General features: G+C 35.8%; 2 protein-coding genes across 2 annotated transcripts in view; one reads left to right on the top strand and one right to left on the bottom strand.

Moving 5' to 3' along the window:
• Nucleotides 1-60: 60 nt before the first annotated feature.
• On the top strand, nucleotides 61-3,164 carry LOC147382481 (uncharacterized). The gene is made up of 3 exons (XM_086427625.1): nucleotides 61-200; nucleotides 1,942-2,260; nucleotides 2,365-3,164. The coding sequence occupies exons 2-3, from the start codon at nucleotides 2,046-2,048 to the stop codon at nucleotides 2,681-2,683; spliced, it is 534 nt and encodes a 177-aa protein (XP_086283751.1). The 5' UTR covers nucleotides 61-200; nucleotides 1,942-2,045; the 3' UTR covers nucleotides 2,684-3,164.
• A 3,616-nt stretch (nucleotides 3,165-6,780) lies between these two features.
• Nucleotides 6,781-19,114, bottom strand: part of LOC147382480 (uncharacterized) — a 28,676-nt gene continuing 16,342 nt past the window's right edge. Inside the window, 5 exon segments of the mRNA XM_086426990.1 lie at nucleotides 6,781-7,532; nucleotides 11,217-11,352; nucleotides 12,032-12,133; nucleotides 12,304-12,498; nucleotides 12,582-12,671. Coding sequence (XP_086283116.1) covers nucleotides 7,363-7,532; nucleotides 11,217-11,352; nucleotides 12,032-12,133; nucleotides 12,304-12,498; nucleotides 12,582-12,671 — 693 coding nt within the window. The 3' untranslated portion in view covers nucleotides 6,781-7,362.

Below are 19,114 nucleotides of genomic sequence, written 5' to 3'. Positions count from 1 at the left end.
CGAGGGTGTTTGGTTCGGATATTAGAACCAGATTTTAAAATCCAACATGGCGTTCGGTTCAGACTATTCAGATGTTTATTTCATAATCAAACCAAAAAAACAAAAAAGGAATAGAAACCTTCAACCAACTAGTGAACCCTACTCTCTTCACCAAAGCCTTCCTCTCCCAACCCATCGTTGTTCTCGCAGATCTTCTTCAGGTATGTAAATCTCGTCCTTTATCTTTTCTCTATTTCTTTGTTTATTTCAAAATTTTCAATATTGTATTAGTCATGATTCCAACTTTGAAACCATTTTTATTTGAAGATATAAATGAGAAAATACAACCTAAATCCTTGATTCAAAATCTCAAAAATGAAAACAATGCCACAACTGGATTGCAGAGCATCATCGAATTGATACATGGGTTTAGTTTATTTGCTTCAACTTGTTGGTTCTGAACAGGGGTTTCCAAAAAGCAGTTATCTTAAGCTTTTCACACTATCTAATCCATCATCTTCAACATAAAACCCTTATTTTTTTCCCCATAACCTTTTATCTACAAGCAACTTCAACCATTTTAAAATTTAATGTGGTGACTAGGACTTCTGTTGCTTTTTTTTTTTTTGGGTGCTTTTCAACCCATAAACATTATAGAATGGATGAAGTTACACTTGATCAAGTTTGAATGAGATCTCCATATTAATTAAATGCTAAGTATAAAAGCACCCCACGAATTAATAAAGGCAACCCACACCATAGCCACTTTTTTTTTATGTCTTAGATGGGTTAAAATTTTCTGAATGAACTGATTTTTGGTGAGGATGACCTCTATGAAGAGGAGATAATCCTCACCAAAATTCAGCCCACTCCAAAACTTCTAACCCCATCAAAACTGGCTTACAAGAAAAAGAGGATGATTTACGATTTTTGAACCTGTTTTGATGGGGTTAGAAGTTTCAGAATGGGTTGATTTTTGGTGAGGATGATCCCCTCATCATAGATATCATCCTCACCAACAAAAAAAAAATAGCTCATTCCGATACTTTTAACCTATATAAGACGAAATAATTCAGCTATGGAGTGGGTTGCCATTATTAATTATTGGGGTGCTTTTATAATTATTCTTAATTAAATGGTCAGATACATCTATTAATTAAATGGAAGTAGGCATCCTCTTGGCAACCCTTTTTTCACCTTTTCCCTTACTGCACTCTTCTTCAGAGAACTTTTATGGCCAGACCAACTTTTATTAATGACACTCCAAGAAGTGTGCTAATTCTTTGGTGGGTGATTTACATATGAATTGAGAGTGGTGTTAGAAGAAATTGGTGTGGCAATATAATCTCTCTTTCTTTAATGTGGTTTTAGCCGTAGGGAGAGTTATAGTTAGAAGTTGTTGTAATTGTGTAGAACAGATAATGGAGTGAAGAAAGAGCTTTTAATTCAGAATGAATCACATCTTGAAAGCTCATTTCTTCACTCCATTGTCTGTTCTACACACTTGCAACAACTTCAACTACAACTTTCCCTGGTAAAACCAAATTAAAGAAAGATTATATTGCCACACCAGTTTCTGCTAAAGTCATGCTTAGTTCAAACATTCCCAACCATCTGATCAATCCGATTTGGATTGCTTGACAAAAGAAGGAGTAAGATGGTTAGGTGCTTTTTCAAGATTTCCAACATTATTTGTTGCCACCCTACCATTCAAACTTTACCTGTTAATCTGTCCATTGATGATAAGAAAGTAGGAAAAAAGGTCTAAATAGGGTGACTTGGACATAGCCCTTCATATTTTGTTGAATATTTCAAACTCAGAATAGACAACCATTTAAAAAAAATTGCACCTTTAAGAACCTCTTTATGATAGTTTTTTTTTTTTTTACCTCGGATTTGATTCTTGTAGTCTATTGCAAATTTGTTGTACTAATAAGGCAATAATATTTACATATTTAACAGATGACAACAAAGGAAACAACCCAAGTAACACAAGAGAAGCCTAAAGAAGAGAAGATAAGGCTAATTGGACCCTTCTTCATAAGAAATTATTTGTCGAATTAGTAATGGAAGAGGCGAGGAAAGGCAACCGTACAACATCTCTAAATCCTGCTGGTTATAAAAATCTCACCAATGAATTCCACAAAAGGACAGGTTTGAAGTATGATAAGTTGAAGTTTAAAAATCTATATAATAACATGAGAGACTCATGGGGTGAGTGGAAGAAGTTGATTAGAAACACTGGAATACTAGCTAGGAACGTTGGGAGGACTATACTAAGGTAATTTAAGAATAAGATATTTCTTAGCTTGACTGTTTTAGTTTGATCCTACTAACACTAAAAACTTATTAGATACAGAATAACAAAAATGCTGTTGGGTTTAGGATCCATCCATTGAATTTTGACGACGAGTTGGATGAGATTTTTGGAGGTACTACAGCTGTTGGCGTGAAAACATGGTGTCCCATTGAAGACGATGAATTATTCCCTACTATTGATCTATCCCAAGTGCCAGAAGTGGAGAATCTAGATTCTATACAATCTGATATTCCTTCATCTGTGAATATAGAGATTAGTAACAATGCTACTGATGACAATTCAAGAAGTGGTCGAAAGAAGCGTATAATTGATCAACCACCTATTCGACAACCTTCCAAAAAGGATAGCTTGGCGAGATACAAGATGCAATTACTAACTTGGTAGAGATTTCACGTACTCGCATGCAGGAAGTTTCACTACTATCACCACCACCACCACCACCACCACCACCAACTCAATACTCTTTTGCTAAGGCAAAATCTCTTTTGGAGAAAATCGAAGGTGTGGAGAAAGAATTGACTTCTACATGGAGGCAATGGACTTATTTTTGGATGCACAATTAAGGGAAGCTTTCGTGGTGATCGATGTTGAATTACGCCTCAAATGGCCACAACGTAGATTATACGGACGTGGAGGGAAAGTTGATTAGGATATGAAGATTTTTTGTTTTTTGGGACTTGTTTATTCTCGACTACTCTTACAAGGCTAAAGATGGCCGATCGATTTTTTGGACCTTTTTTTATTTTTTATGGTCGATCTATTTTTTGGACTATTTTGTGGACTTGTTTGTTACTTCTTTTTGTTAATAGACATGAGACAATATATTTTGAAATATGCATTCTGAATTATATTATTAGAGTTTACGTTTTCTTATAAATTTGTTAGCTACAATGCATTATGAATTATATTGGTTGTCTTTCCTAGAATGATAGCATACTAAATATTATCTTGAGACTACTAATTAATGAGTTAATATCGTCTCAAATATAATGTCTCACTCGAATAACTCGAAGATGCTTTATATTGTGTAATATTAGCAGCTTGCTTGCAAGAATATCATGATATGGTGTTATGTAAGCAATCAGTGCATAATTCCAAAATGCAAGGACGTGCATGGTTGATGGAAATGTTAGAAAAAGGCTCTCCTGTAAGGTGCCTAGGATTTTTTTCGTATGCAAAAGCATGTATTTTATAGATTGGCAAGTGCATTGAAGGAAGGGAATCTCTTACAAGATACATGACAAAGTAGTGTTTTTGAACAATTAGGTATGTTTCTACATACCCTTGGGCATAATAGTAGAAATTTTATCATTCAAAATGAATTCCAACATTTTGGAGAAACAATATACTGACACTTCTCTAAAGAAATGATTGTTCCTCCATCATTTAATGAGACACCACCAAAAATACATAGAAATCGAAGGTACATGCCATGGTTCAAGAATTGTATTGGTGCAATAGATGGAACACACATTCCTTCTGTGGTTCCAGTAGCAGACTAAATTGCTTATTGATCTGGCAGGAAAGATCATCCCACGCAAAATGTGATGGATGTATGTTCATTTGATACGTGGTTCACCTGGATATGGTTTGGATGGGAGGGAACATTGCATGATTCACGTAGTTTGTCAGACGCAATACGTACCTCCAAGATTGCATTTTCCTCACTCCCCACTTGGTAATCATGAAGTTATATTAATAAAATTAATAGTGTGTTGTAATTTTTTTAGATTATAAAATATAATTAATTTTTATTGTTGGGTAAATATTATGTGGTTGATACGGGTTATCCCAAATATGCCTGGATTTCTTGCACCATTTCGAGGAGTACGATACCATTTACAGGACTATCATCATGGAGGTGGAAGAGCATGTGAGGCAAATGAGATTTTTAGTCATGTTCATTCATTTTTAAGGAATGTCATTGAAGATGTTTTTGTGCATTGAAAGCACGATTTCTAATTCTAAAGATGATGCCTTCATATTCTTTTAAGACACGGGTGCTCATTGTGGTTTCTGCATGTACCATACACAATTTTATTAGACAAGAGGCTAGCAGGGATTGGTTATTTGAAGAATATGATCGAGATGATGTAGTTGTTATTGATAGTGATAATTAGAGTGAAGAGATTGATATGGACGAAAATGTGATGGCATTGCAACAACTCGAAGAGATTAGTGCATTTAGAGAAAGACTTGCACATGCAATGAAATGAGAGATGCAAATCCAATGATAAACCTTTAATATGTGTTTAAGGTTTTATATTAGTACGATTTTAACTTTTTAGATTGAACGTGCAATGGGATGCTATTTTACATTTTGGTTTGAACGTGATTTTAATGAGATACTATTTTACTTTTGGGATTCAACATAAAATGTTAATTATTTTTTGAAAATGGTATTATTAGTTATATATTTTATTAGAGACTCACCAAAAACTAACACATTTGTGTTAAATGATTTTTCTTTCAATTTTCACACAAAAGTTACATTTTGTAGACCATTTGGATTTCAAAAGAGAAGACAATGATCAAGATTGCATTATGTCATTTGTCCATAAAATCAATTTTTAGAAATAGTGTTAGCCAAATGGAATTCTGATTTTGTATCGTGAAATCAATTTTCAAAAATAGGTTCAGCCAAATGAGATTCTGGATTTTGAAAAACTGTTTATACAATCTGATTTTGATTCCATAATCAGAATCAAGAATCAAGTTCTACAATCCAACCCAAATGCCCCCTTCATCATTTACCAGTTTTCGAGCGTTCCGTGGAGCATTATTATAGATTACTCTGGCACCATGTTATCCAGTTCATCTTTTCGCTCAGGTTTGAATTTTCATTTTCACTAGCATTTGCATTTCCAATAAAATTGAAAAGAAAGTGATTTGATTATACTAACCACGGTTGAATCTTATATGCATCATAAAGTAACAAATTCTGGGAATAACTAAAGTTCCAAATTCGACATGAGATGATTTTCTATTTCTTCATTCATTCCCATCCAGTTAAAATGTATTTTTTGTTTGACTCAATGAGTTGATTTTGTTTATGAATTGAGATACATATATATATAGGGTTAAAAGATATTTCTTATCAATTTTATCAAGTGTTTGATAATTAATCCCAGTCTTCGTATTTTTATTGATGTTGTCGCTGATATCTGCATTGGTCCAGCCCTCAAAATCGATCAATTTTCTAAAACAAAAATTAAAAATGATTTGTTAATCTAAGTGAACTACAACGTAATGGTCGGCTGAGAGAATTCATTTCTTAAAGGGTAATCAGAAGTAATGCATATATTGGTTTGCTAGTTTGGTTGACCATCGGAATTATATATTTCAAGCATCCAAGTTACTAAGGGTGCACATGGTTTGGATCGGTTCTAATTTGTGACAAAATCGGATTCGAATCAAACATGATCGATTCTACAAATTTAAAATCGAACCAATCCAATTACCCTAAAAAACTGAACCAATCCAAACCAACCTTGGTTCAGATCGGTTCCCAGTTCTTATACTTATTATTTTCAATAGTAAAATTAAAATAGTTAAAACTTAAAACTATGCAAAATAAAATTAAACAAAGCATCATGCATAAACAGAACATTAACATACTTATTGTTTCAATACAAACAAAGCATCACGCATTGTACATTAAAAATGAAAATCATGAAAATAGATGAAAGAAACTAAGAAAGGTGGCGAGTGACAAGACAAATGGCTAGATTTTCTTCAAAAATTTTGAAAAGAGAATATAGATGATGAAAGAAACTAAGAAAGGGATTTGAGACTTGAAATATTGTTTGAATATTTTTACCTTTTGTCTTTTAAGATTATATTATATTTTATATATAGAAATTGGTTCGATTCTCGGATTCATTCGATTCTATTATACCCCTAATCCAGAATCGAACCAAATCAATTGATTTTTTTACAATCTATACCCGAATTAAACCATGCTCAATCCAAACCAATCCAATCCAAAAGGCTTTGGATTAGTTTGATTCTTGGATTTACCCGATCCAGCGTACACCCCTACAAGTTACAACTATATTTTTAAAAATTCTAAGATCTACAAATATTCCAAATTTGTTTCCCTCATAAATAAGATGAACGACCACAATCATTAGGAATGGGCTTAGCACTTCCAGCTACCATTGGTTGCCTCTAGCTGATAGTCTAGGCTGTTTCCTGCTGGAGCCTCTGATGTGGCATGCTGACTCAATAGCTAACAACATTAGCTCTTCAAACACAAAATTCTCAAAATAGTGGAATTATAAACATAAAATCCTTAATATGCTCAAAATCCAAATGTTAATCCACCTCTTGGAATCAAACTTCAGCATCAGAAATCATCTTACTTTACCCCATTTTAACCTCAGCCATCAACATTGTATAATTTTTTCTGAGATCTACCTGGCTTTTCGATAGATCAAATTGGTTGCAATGTATGGTCAAACTGATGCAACAGGTCTATAAAGAGCACGAAAAGAATCCTTTACCGTCAGTCCATAAAAAAGATAGGAAGGATCCAAAAAGAAAAAAAAAAAACCATATACAGCAGAGAACATATCCTTCGATTATCTTCACATATTGTACATCATCGACCATGGAAATCTTGCATCATCTGTGGTGGACTTGATCTATCATTAGGAGCCTCACATAATTTACAACAAATCATAGGCTCACGAACCAGACTGCAGCCAATTGTCCATTTTGCTGTGTTAGGGGCCACAATCGATCTTCCCAAACCAACATGACATGGCTCTCGCTCACCGATAATAATTATGAAAAATAAAAACAAGGTACAATCACACAATGTGGGAAACTTCAGACAAAGACCTTACATCAGAGAAAAACATGGGCCAAGTCTGTGAAATCAATCAGGATTACTGTCCCCATTTTGCTTGAAATTTTTTTTCCTGATGCTTTTTTCACTTCCATTTTTTTTAAAGGAAAGCCCACCGAACCCGACCACAAATGCAAGGTTAGCTTATAGTGACGCCGAAAAGTTCAACATCACTCTTCCATGAACCGGAGGATGTCATTTGCTTTCCAGGCTATGTCTGGCATGAGCTGTGTGGATCTGAAGTTTTCTTTGTTAATGTTTCGAGCATAGACTGAGTAGCTATGAACTTTTCCCTTAGCATCACATTGTATTCATATAGATTTTGGAGGTTCTTCCGTATATCCACAATATCAGTTCCAGAATCAGTCCTAAATTCTACATCTGCATGAAAAAAAATCAACAGAGATATATTATACTACAATAACAAAGGGGAGACCCTCAAAAGAGGCATGGAAAAGTGCTAAGAAAATAATGAAATTGACACCCCCCCCCCTCTCTCTCTCTCTCTCTCTCTCCTACCTTTTATTAAACTTTCGGAATGCAGACTGAAACGGGTGGCTGTCTTCCTTGTGAAGCCCATGGAGGTGTTTGGCTATTGGCATCAGGCAGTGGTTCTTGAAGCTTTGTCACCTTAGATTGGGAGGTGTTCTCTGCTAAAATGCATAATTGGATGGGTGGATGATGGAGATGAAAGATCGGCAAATAAAGGTTTCGTTTTGGGCAAGGGAGAATCCTTTGTGTATGAAGATCGGGGGAATTTAATTACGTGGCGTTTGAGAGTTGTGGTGGAAGGTTATTGCTATTCACAGGAGACTCGGAAAGGTGGGGGTCCAAGTTGAGTCATCGAAGAGATCAGAGGGTGGAGGCAGGGGTGGATGCCACAAAGGGACCATCATAAGTGCACCTCCACTTTGTTGAGCCCAATCTATTAACATGGGCTACCCTACATTTGATTGGTAAAGTTTGAGGATTGTTGATCCCATGACCTAGGTTCAAATCCCATTCACCTCTACTGACCACTAACACTCTGCTTGCATAAAACTAAAAATAAAAAAGTTTTGGTTCTATGACACCATCTTCCTTGATATACAACAGACCCAAGATAATGAAAATGGTCACTTTGAGGTATTGCTTATATAAACTTGCAATTATACTTACAATATATAAAAATGAGATGATATAAATACCTAATCAATCATAATTAATTTCTACTAGGGAATGAATAGAATGTGTAATTTTTTATTATTAGTGAATACTATTATATGTGTAATATTAAGAAATCCTTCTACAAGAAATTTATAATTTTTTTCATCTTTGAAGTTGTATCAATATTTTTCGATAAATAGTATTTGGTTAAATTTTACTATTTATCAAAATAGTTCCACCAAATCTTGCATTTGTGTACTTAAAATTTGATTATTCAGTCAAAATTATTGTTAAATAAAATATTCCGTGTCATGGTTAGTGATTTCCACCGAAATATTTGCCAAAATAAACTGTTGGTTAAATTGCCTGTCAAGCCTTGTGCAAATGTTAATATTTTTATATTTCATGGAAATATGTCAAAATTTAACACTACAGGTAACTGAGCTCTTTTACATAGAGGAGCAACTAAACACAAAGTTCAACAAGTAGTTGAGTGCATTAAATAGGAGAATACAAAACAAGTAGTTGGGTGCATTAATTTTTTTAACTTTCCATTCTATGCATACCACTAATTTCTTTGATTTTCCTCTATTTGATTAGTTGACTTGTTATTTTTTTGTTAAAATTACATTCGTTAATATAATAGAAAAAGAAAACACATCGCACACCCACCCACCCACCCACATGCACTTATGCAGGAGCTTGTTGTTAGCTTTGTGGTCCCTTTGCTTTGTTTCAGGAATGCTGTCCTCTTCTGTATTGTGGTTTGGCCACCTCGGCCCCCTTTTATTTCTTTAATGGAATTTTACTTATCAAAAGATGCAAGAGCAGCACAAAGTTGGCAGAAGCTTCTTTCTATGAAGAATTAACAAGCAATCATTCAAGATGATTATTTGATCCACACCAGTTTCACTATTTCACTGGATTTATTTCTAGCAATTTGTTTGCTTATCTAATAAAGCACATCAAAATTACCATCATAATCACAATGTCCTTGAGGCATTCATTTATCAAAAACTTTGCAGCAGATCAAATCTGAACCAGACAGCCATTTTTTTAAGGAACTAACAACTGTGAAACGAAGACACAATACTTCTCACAATTTTTCTGCATCAAAAACATATTGGGACTGTGCACATCCTAACAAATGACGTAAGGTTGCCCTTTATTCCAAAAAAAAAATGATTAAAATGATTTCTAATAGAAAGTTGGGGCACTCCTTCCTCTGCATGCTAATTTATTAAGTTGTTAAAGACAACCGCAGCTTGATCTTAGAAGTCTACTTTTATTAATTTGAGGTACATATAAATTTTTTCTTTTACTTTTCATATATTACTTCCCTTTTTTACTTTTAAATAAAATTTTGGTTCACATGGCTAAATTTTATTTATAATACATTTGCATGGATGACTCTGCATTTTAGATTTTTCAAAAGGCACACCTCATACCCTTGTTAGACACCATGTCTTCCTGATAATAGTTTGCATACATAGCATAATCATAGGTCTACCTATGATTTCCTTTTGTCTCTTTATAAATAATTTATTTATATGAACGAAAAGAAATTGCATACATTACACACATTTAAAAGGTATGCATAGTAAAAGACAGGCTTCAATTACTATCTTCATCTAAAACATTAATGAAATTGAATGGTAATTTGTTGTAGAACCAGGTTTCAAATTAATAGATTAAATTTTGAAGCAATAAGGCAATGATCTGGTTTAGAAGGTAACTAAAGGCTATACTTCCATTTGTTTGATCAATTTTAGTGGAAAAAGAAGTATACTGATGGGGACATCAAAGATCATGGGTCATTATTCAATAGATTTTGTAGCCCATTAATGGGTTGGATAAATTTTAGGGATATAAAGTCTTCCTTTTATTTGTTTTAAATTATTTCAGGAATTTGATTTAAGTTTGGGTACTATTCACGTCATTTATCTTTCGGCATTATTTTGAGGGGTCAAAACTATTCTTATTAGGTTGATTTTTGTGTCATTTGAAAGGCTGTTCATTTACCTATCCAACGGGCTAAAGATTTTGCGATTTCAGTTAAATTTTGATATAGTTACGGCCAAAATACTCATAAGGTGTTAGATTTACATGGGATTGGCTTCTCAAGGTCAAAAGTGTTATGTTTAAGCCATCTTAGGATTATGTTTTGAGTTTAACATGTGAGACCCTATATATATGGCTAATTGAGTTCACACAGATTATTGAATAAATTTTTTTACAGTAGTTTCTATTTTTTCTTGTTTGAATGTTAGTGCATTCAATTTGGTTGATGTCATGGAATCATTTGGATGATTCCAAGGTAAATTTATCAATTTTTTTTTAATCTTCTTCTCCTCTCTTTTCTTCTTCAATCCTTTTTTTTTTTTTTTTACAATTTTTTTGTTTATTAATGAGATATCAACTCATCCAAATCCTTTTTGGTCCACAAGAAACCACCCAAACATACCCTACTGCATATAAAACCTATCCAAACTCATTAAAAACTCAGATCTGAAATCCAACGCCGAATCTACAACCTTTAAATCTCCCCTCTAGTAAACCTAACCCTATTTTATACCCCTAACCATTACAACACTCTATAGAAAAATATCATAATTGCAAACCTTCATATTTAATGTGCCCACTTGGCCTTTGTTTCAACCTTTCACAATGGTCAATTAAACCTTTTCTTCAAACCCTCTTATATAATTTTTATTTCTTCTTTGCCACCTCATAAGCCTTTCCACCACACTACCCAAAGTAGAACAATCTTTAGTACCGAACAAATCTAGGTTTTCCTACATCACATAGTACTTTTTTATAGGTAGAATAAGAAACATACTTCAGATCGTTAATTTCTAATATATAAGCAAAAAAAAAAAAAAAGGAAAGAAAAAGGCATACTTCTGGATCAGTAATTACCTGGCACGGGAGGTAATGGTAGGGTGCTATCTATAGGACGGGATACTTGAGGCTGAGATGTATCTCCTTTGCAAGAACGAGCTGAATTTTCAATTCCCCCAGCCATTTCAATGCTCAGCACTTCATGTCCAAGAACCTTCAAAAGCACAAGGGTGAGTTAAAAGACTTAAGAAACCTTTAAGATTGATGTAATTGCCCTCAAGCAAGAAAACATACATCACGGTGATAGGATTACACAGTTATTTATATATTTAGCCAATATAGGAAGGATAAAAAACCAACTGAAGTTGCTCTAGTGTTTAAACTCTTGAAAAAGAAATAAAGATTGTGGATAAATGCTCGACTTTTCCCCATACATTTGGACCTACAATTGGAGGTTATAGTCAGCAGACTATGCTGCTTTGTTACTTTCCATTCTTACGTCCTCTTCCTAGTGTTTCATTGTTTTAATGAATAAATTTTGGTCAAACCCATAATGAAAAAAAAGAGAACTTTACTTGTAAAATTATAACAATAATACACTAATCATTGTGTTCAAGATGATAGACAACTGCAAACCAAGAGAAACTAGTAAGTAAAAATAAAAGAGCTTCTATTGCCACACCAACTTTTACTAAGAGTACCCCAAGATCTATGCTAATTCTTTGGTGATTTCATATGATTTGGGTTGCTCTTAGAAAAAGTTGGCATGGCAATAGAATCTCTCAAAAATAAACAAGTTCAAGAAAACATTTTGGAAAAATGTCACCAAAACAACAAATCAAATGAACTCAAAAATCAAAATAAACATAAACCATAAACAAGATCTAACTCACATGTTCATCTTCTGAATGTGGAACATTTCTTCCAAGGTTTGCCATTGACCCAGCTGAATATGATTTCACTCTCTCAGTGTTGGTGGCTTTTGAAATAGCACCCTAGGGGGAAAACGGGGAAAAACAGAGATAAGGATAATTATTGTAATGGTAAAAGTAATTAGTAATGGTGTCTATATTATCTTCCAAGAGGGGACAAAGTGATGTGATAGCTTAAAAGGGGAAAAAAAAAAGTTCACATCTACAATAGAATAAAAAGAATGGATCTTTACCATTTCAATAGGTAAGTTGAGTTTTTTGTTAAAAGTGATAGAGTCTCTTCTACTAAGCTGCCTTCTTTTGTGTACAGATCCACCTCTGCCAAAGGATTCCACCGCCACACAACCACAAAATGGAACTTCTCCATTACTGTTGTAATTAACATCCAGCGATTTACAACCCCATGTGTACATTACATACTTCCTCAACTTTCCAAAAGATGAAAATACACCAATTAGTTAATTTAAACAAATAGAAGTAAACTTTGTTGTTAAATTAGGTAAACATGTACCTTATCCCAATGTTGTTGAGCTTTCTTTTGATTTCTAATCTTTCGCAACACGCTATCTTCATTACGGAGCTTCTTGACTCTGTGCTCGCACTAAAAACCAAAGATCAATGAAAAAATTGACTTCAACATTCCATGTTTTTTTATATATAAATGGTAAAAGTATTTTTATATTAATAAAGAAAGAAAAGGTGGTTTGAGGGAGTAACCTCATTACAAGAGGGAATCAAAAGCGTAAGTGTAGGAGTTAACATATCGATTCCCATATAAAAAGTTCTTCGAAAAAACACTCCCTTAAATTCTATAGAACCTTATACCCAAAAAAAAAAAAAGCCTACGACACTAATTAAAACTTCTTGGATGGCACCTTTCCTCCAAATAGCCTATGTTTCTTTCTTTCAAAAGGCACCAACATACAAAGGGAATAACTGACCACAAAATCCCCTCTTTGGTACAACCCTTTGATTTTCCAGCTTTAAAAGAGAAACATGGTAATAGTTTAGAAAATGCTAAGATATATGTAAAGGTAAAAGAAAATGAGCCGATATTTCCCTTGCAAAGCTACAGAGAATAAAGATAAGTTGACCATTCAGTTTGCATAATCAATGTTTAGGATCTTATTCAAAAAAGCCGACTGAATGATGAAAGATATCTTCGATGGAACTTTAACAAACCAAATAGACCTTGCTCAGAAGGATAAGGAAGCTGAGGGCATAAGGGATTTGTAGAAAGACTTAACAGAGAATTCACCAATTTATAAGCTCAAGCAACCACAAGAAAATCGAATAAATAATCAAGTAAGATACTGGGCCAATCACAATCCCACATTTATAGTCCTTTTGAGTATTTAACGAAAGGGTACCAATGGAAGATGATTCTTCCTCTAACTAGGGATCAATCTATTATTTAATATGGTTTTCTAGTTCAATCCAAGGGTTCAAATCAATAAGGAAAATTTAGAAATCAAACTAACGTCAATCACATAATGGTGGGGGCCAAATTGGGAGAAGGTTTGGGGGTAGTTTATGGTGTAGGGTTAGGAACTAATGTTTAGGATGGACTAATGCTAGGTAGAATAGGGCTTGAAGACTGTTGAATAATTTTGTTTTACTAGACATTTTTAGTCTCTTGTTCTTTTTAGTCTTTTCCATTTATTAGACTTTGTAATTCCCCTTTAAAGTCTAATTAGGGCTAATCAATGAATTAACTTTTCTCTTCATTATTTTCAACTTGGTATCAGAGCCTACCCCATCGATCTCTTCTACATCCATCGACACCTTCTCACGCTACAAACTTCATCATCCCTCTCCTCCCTTACATCCTTCTTCAACACCTCTAGTCTTTCAATTCACATCATGCAATAGAAGACACAACAGCCTAAGGCAACAGCAGAGTTGCTATTCCTTTTTCTTTTCGTTTGTAGTTGTTGAGCTAAAGATGGCCATTGAACAATCCTCAGCAGCCTACGGCAATAGTCCTTTGGCTGTTTGACATCTACGACAATAGCAGAAGTGTTGTTTGGACTCTACAACAACAGAAAAAGTGTTGTTTGAGGCTTGCGACCATAGCAGAACCTTCGTTTGGTAGCTATGACCACTCTAGAGGTGCAGTTGAGTGGCTACAATTACAGTAGCCTCACTGATTGAAGGTTACAGCAGTCGCAACTTTCGTTTGGTGGCTACAATCACTGCAGAGGTGCAGTTGGGTTGCTATGATTATAGCTACCCCTTTATTTGAAGGTTACGATACTCCAGAATCTGATTTTTTGGTGGCTGTGAGGCCTACGATCATTGCAGAGGTGCAGTTAGGTGGCTGTCGTCACAACAAACCTTGTATTTGGAAGCTACGATCACTCCAGCTACTGTTTGAAGGCTGTGATCACAACAGCCTTGCTGTTTGAAGGTTACAGCAGCTGCATAAGTATTTTTTATTTTGACCTCCCTTCAAACCAAAGCACATAGATACTCTTGATGGCCTCCAAGACGTCTTCTTCTTCAATCACTGGTAATAGTGATGGATCAGGAGGTCTTCCCTCTCATTCGACCGACTTTCCAGGTATCCAAATTAACAGTGTGAAATTAGATGGTCCTAATTACTTTCTTTGAGTCCAATCGGTTGAAATGTTTATTAGTGAAAAAGGAAGATCGGTTACCTCACAGGGGAGGAAAAACAATCGGCACCGACTACACTACTTATCCCCAATGGTTTGCTAATGAATCTATGGTCCGTTCTTGACTAGTTACATCTATGCAACCACACATTGCGGCTGGGTTCATGTTCTCCAAGACTACAAAACATATATGGGATTCCGCAAAGAATATCCACTCGCAACGTCAAAACAATGTCCGGATCTTTAACTTGGAACGTGAGATTTCCCGCCTTTCGCAAGGTGACTCTTCAGTCACCTCCTATATATCCCAACTACGTACTCGATGGGAAGAGTTGACTTTCTACTCTTCATCCTATGCTTGGAAGGACTCTGTTGATGAGGCATTATATGAGTCGATTCTGGATAAGAATCGAGTTTTTCAGTTTCTAACCAGGCTCTGGGATAAGTTTGAGTATACGAGAGTTCATTTATTGGGTATGGATCCCTTTCCATCCCTACAGACTGTATATTCTTATGTCCTGGCTGATGAGAGTCGTCACGCAGCTATCCTACCTCATTCTTCAGGAGACCACTCAGCTATGCTTATTCGCCTACCTTCTCCATAGCCACCTAATGGGTCTTTGCCTACCCATCAACAACATAAGTGTGATCATTGTGAAAAATTGGGTCACGTGAAGACTCATTGTTATGCGCTTCATGACCGTCCTAATCAACGCCAATAGACTCAACAATCTTCAGCTTATGTAGTCTCTCAATTGCCTACTGATCCAGCATCTTCTTTAGCTACTACCTCCTCCTCGGAGTCGGTATCTCTATCCCAGGCTAAGCTTGACAAGTTCAGGAAAATTTTCAATTGGATGGAGCCTTCATCTTAGCCGATCTCCACTTTCGCTCACTCATGTATCATTTGCATCTGCACACAGTGTTTCTACCACTTCCTCATCATGGATCATTGATTATTGTGCCTCCGATAATATGACCGGTACGTTCTCCCTGTTCAAAACCTCTAGTGTTTGCTCTGGCCATCGCAAGACTCGTCTTGCCAATGGTTCTTTATCTTCTATTTCTGGTCAAGGTCATTTTTCTATTACACCATCTTTATCCTTAACTAAGACATTGCATGTTCCTCAACTTACTACTAATCTTATCTCTGTTAATAGTATTACCAAACATTTGAATTGCAGCGTAATCTTCTATCCCTTTCATTGTGTTTTTCAGGATGTAGAGTCAAAGAGGACGATTGGCACTGGACATGAAGTGCATGGCTTGTACCTCTTGGACACACCTGCTTTACTTACTACTCATTTTGTTTCCTAGCTTAGTAGTAGTAGTCAATCTAATAAGGCACTTGTAATGCGTTGGCATTTACTCTTAGGCCATATTTCTTTTGGATATTTGAAACACATGTTCCCTAATTTATTTCAGAATAACAATTTACTTGATTTTTCATGCGAAACTTGTCAATTAGATAAACATGTGCGTTCTCATTATCTTATTAGTATGAATACAATTGCACCTGCTATGTTTGACCTAATTCACTCCGATGTGTGGGGTCCTTCTCCCGTTGCATCCATTCTCGATTTTTACTATTTTGTCTTGTTTATCGATGACCGAAATCGCATCACTTGGGTCTATCTTATGAAACACAAGAGTAAAATATATGGGATCTTCAAGCAGTTTCTTGTTGTAGTTCATACCCAATTTGGTCGTACTATCAAGACATTCCATTCTGATCATGGTACTGAATACACCTATAGTGAGGTTTTGAAACTTTGTTTAGAGTCTGACATTGAGCACCAAATGTCCAATATCAAGACTCCTCAGTAAAATGGTCGATCCGAAAGGAAAAATTATCATATTCTGGAGTTAGCCCGTGTCCTCTCTATTGGCATGAACGTGCCACAATCCTATTGGGCCGATGCAGTTCTTACTGCTGTTTACATTATTAATCGAACCCCTTCCCGAGTTCTTCAATTTGCCACGTCCTTCTCTCAGCTCTATCCAGATCGTCCTTTGTTTCCACTTCCTCGACGCCTATTTGGGTGCATTTGCTTTGCTCAAATTCTTAACCAAACTTGTACTAAACTTGATCCAAAGGCTATTAAATGTATATTTTTGGGTTATTCCTCTACCCAGAAAGGATACCACTGTTATCATCCTCCTTCTCGAAGGTATTTCATTTCTCGAGATGTTTCCTTTTTTAGCATACCTCATACCACAATAGGTCAGTTGACATTCTGTCTGAGTGGTTTCCTTTAGATTCTCCTAATGATGATCTCTCTTCTTTGTTATTTCCTCTTTCCATCCTTGTTCCTCCTTTCTCCACCCCTTGTCAACCCGTCACCTCCTTTATTGCAGGTTTACTCTCGGCAACCACGTAATACGACCATCACTCTATGCCAAACCAGCGCGCTTCCTAGCCTCCAATTCCGCTTCCTACTGTCCCTTGTGATAATCGTCCTATTGCCACTCACAAGGGTAAGTGCACTTGTACTTATCCTATTTCCAATTATATATATGATTATGCTCTCTCACCCTCCTATCGGAGCTTTCTTGCTTTTGTTTCTGTTGTTTCTCCTCCTAATACTGTTGCAGGTGCTATTGCCCATCCTAAATGGAGCAGCTATGATTGATGAGTTCAATGCTCTTGAAAAGTTTCAGACTTAAGAACTTGTTCCTCTTTCGCTTGGGAGGAAAGTGTGGAATGTCGCTGGATTCTCACCCTTAAGTATAATCCCGATGGTTATATTACTTGTTATAAGGCCGGTTTGATGGCAAAGGGTTATGCTCAGACTTATGGGATTGATTATCAGGATACATTTGCTCCGGTTGCCAAGATGGCCAACATTCGAGTTCTCTTTTCTATTGCCAAAATCAGAGGGTGGCCCCTCTTTCAGTTAGATGTCAATAATGCATTTCTCAATGGTGATCTTCAGGAGGAAGTTTATATGGTCCAACCTCTTGGTTTTCTCACACCTGCTTCTCCTACGCATATTTGTCGTATTCGTCGCTCTCTCTATGGACTGAAGCAGTCTCCTCGCGTATAGTCTGAGCACTTTACTAAGGCAATGCATCAGTTTGGTTTCCATTAGAGTTTTGCTGATCACACTCTTTTCTTGCGGCACTCCAAGGGCAAAACTGTCGCCCTAATTGTTTATGTGGATGATATTGTCCTTACTGGAGATGATAGTGCTGGCATTACTGAGGTCAAATCTTACTTAAGACATGAATTTGAGATTAAGACCTTGGTCATCTTCGTTATTTTTTTGGTATTGAGATTGCGCGGTCTCACTCTGGTATATTTATCTCCCAGCGTAAATATGCCCTTGATTTCCTCCGTGACTCCAGTCAACTTGGTTCAAATCCGTTGATACTCCTATGGAGCAAAATCACAGGTTAGCTGATTCTGAGGGGAAGTGTCTGTTAGATATTGGTCAGTATCAGCTTCTTGTAGGAAAATTGATCTACTTGTATATGACTCGTCTTGACATTGCCTATGTTGTCAGTGTCGTAAGTCAGTTTATGCACTCGCCTCAAACATCTCATCTTACTGCTATCTATTGCATTATTAAATATCTTAAGGGATGTCCGGGTCGAGGTATTTTGTTTAGTAATCATGGTCATCATCGCAATGAAACATGGACAGATGCAGATTATGCTGGGTCAATGACTGATAGATGATCCACTTTGAGGTACTATACTAAAGTTGGTGACAACTTGGTAACTTGGCATAGTAAGAAGCAGAATGCGGTTTCTTGATCCAATGCTGAGTCAGAGTACAGAGCTATGGCACTTGGAGTGTGTGAGTTATTGTGCCTCAAGACCTTACTAACTAACTTGTGTCTTCCCGTAATAGCTTCGTTTTCACTATATTGTGATAATAAATCAGCTATTAACATAACAACAAATTCGGCTCAGCATGACAGAACGAAGCATATCAAAGTTGATCGACATTTCATTAGAAAGAAGATTGTTTCTGGACAGATTTGTACTCCATTTGTTCCTACATCTCAGCAACTCGCCTATATTCTTACTAAGGGTATTAGGAAAACCGTCTTTGAAGTTGTCTTCTCCAAGTTGGGCGTTGTTGATATCCATGCACCAACTTGAGGGGGAGTGTTGAATAATTATGTTTTATTAAACTTTTTTAGTCTCTTGTCCTTTTTAGTCTTTTCCATTTATAAGACTTTGTAATTCCCCCTTTAAAGCCTAATTAGGGCTAATCAATTAATTAACTTTTCTCTTCATTATTTTCAACTGAGACGAATAGGATGGTAATTCACAGATTTCAACAGGTATAAAGGGACTCAAACAAGGCTCAATTGAACCATTAAAGTGTGGGGTTGAGGTTAGTGAAGTGGTGTGTAGGTCTAAAAAGGATTTGGGCTAGGTTTAATTGGTGTGTATAAAGCTAGGAAGTGGTGCG

This window comes from Akebia trifoliata, chromosome 16 (assembly GCF_017979445.1).
Source record: "Akebia trifoliata isolate Shusen 1 chromosome 16, ASM1797944v1, whole genome shotgun sequence".
In the NCBI taxonomy this organism is placed as follows: Eukaryota; Viridiplantae; Streptophyta; class Magnoliopsida; order Ranunculales; family Lardizabalaceae; genus Akebia; species Akebia trifoliata.
Note: the sequence above shows the minus strand (reverse complement) of the source record. Positions and strands in the feature narration are given on the sequence as shown.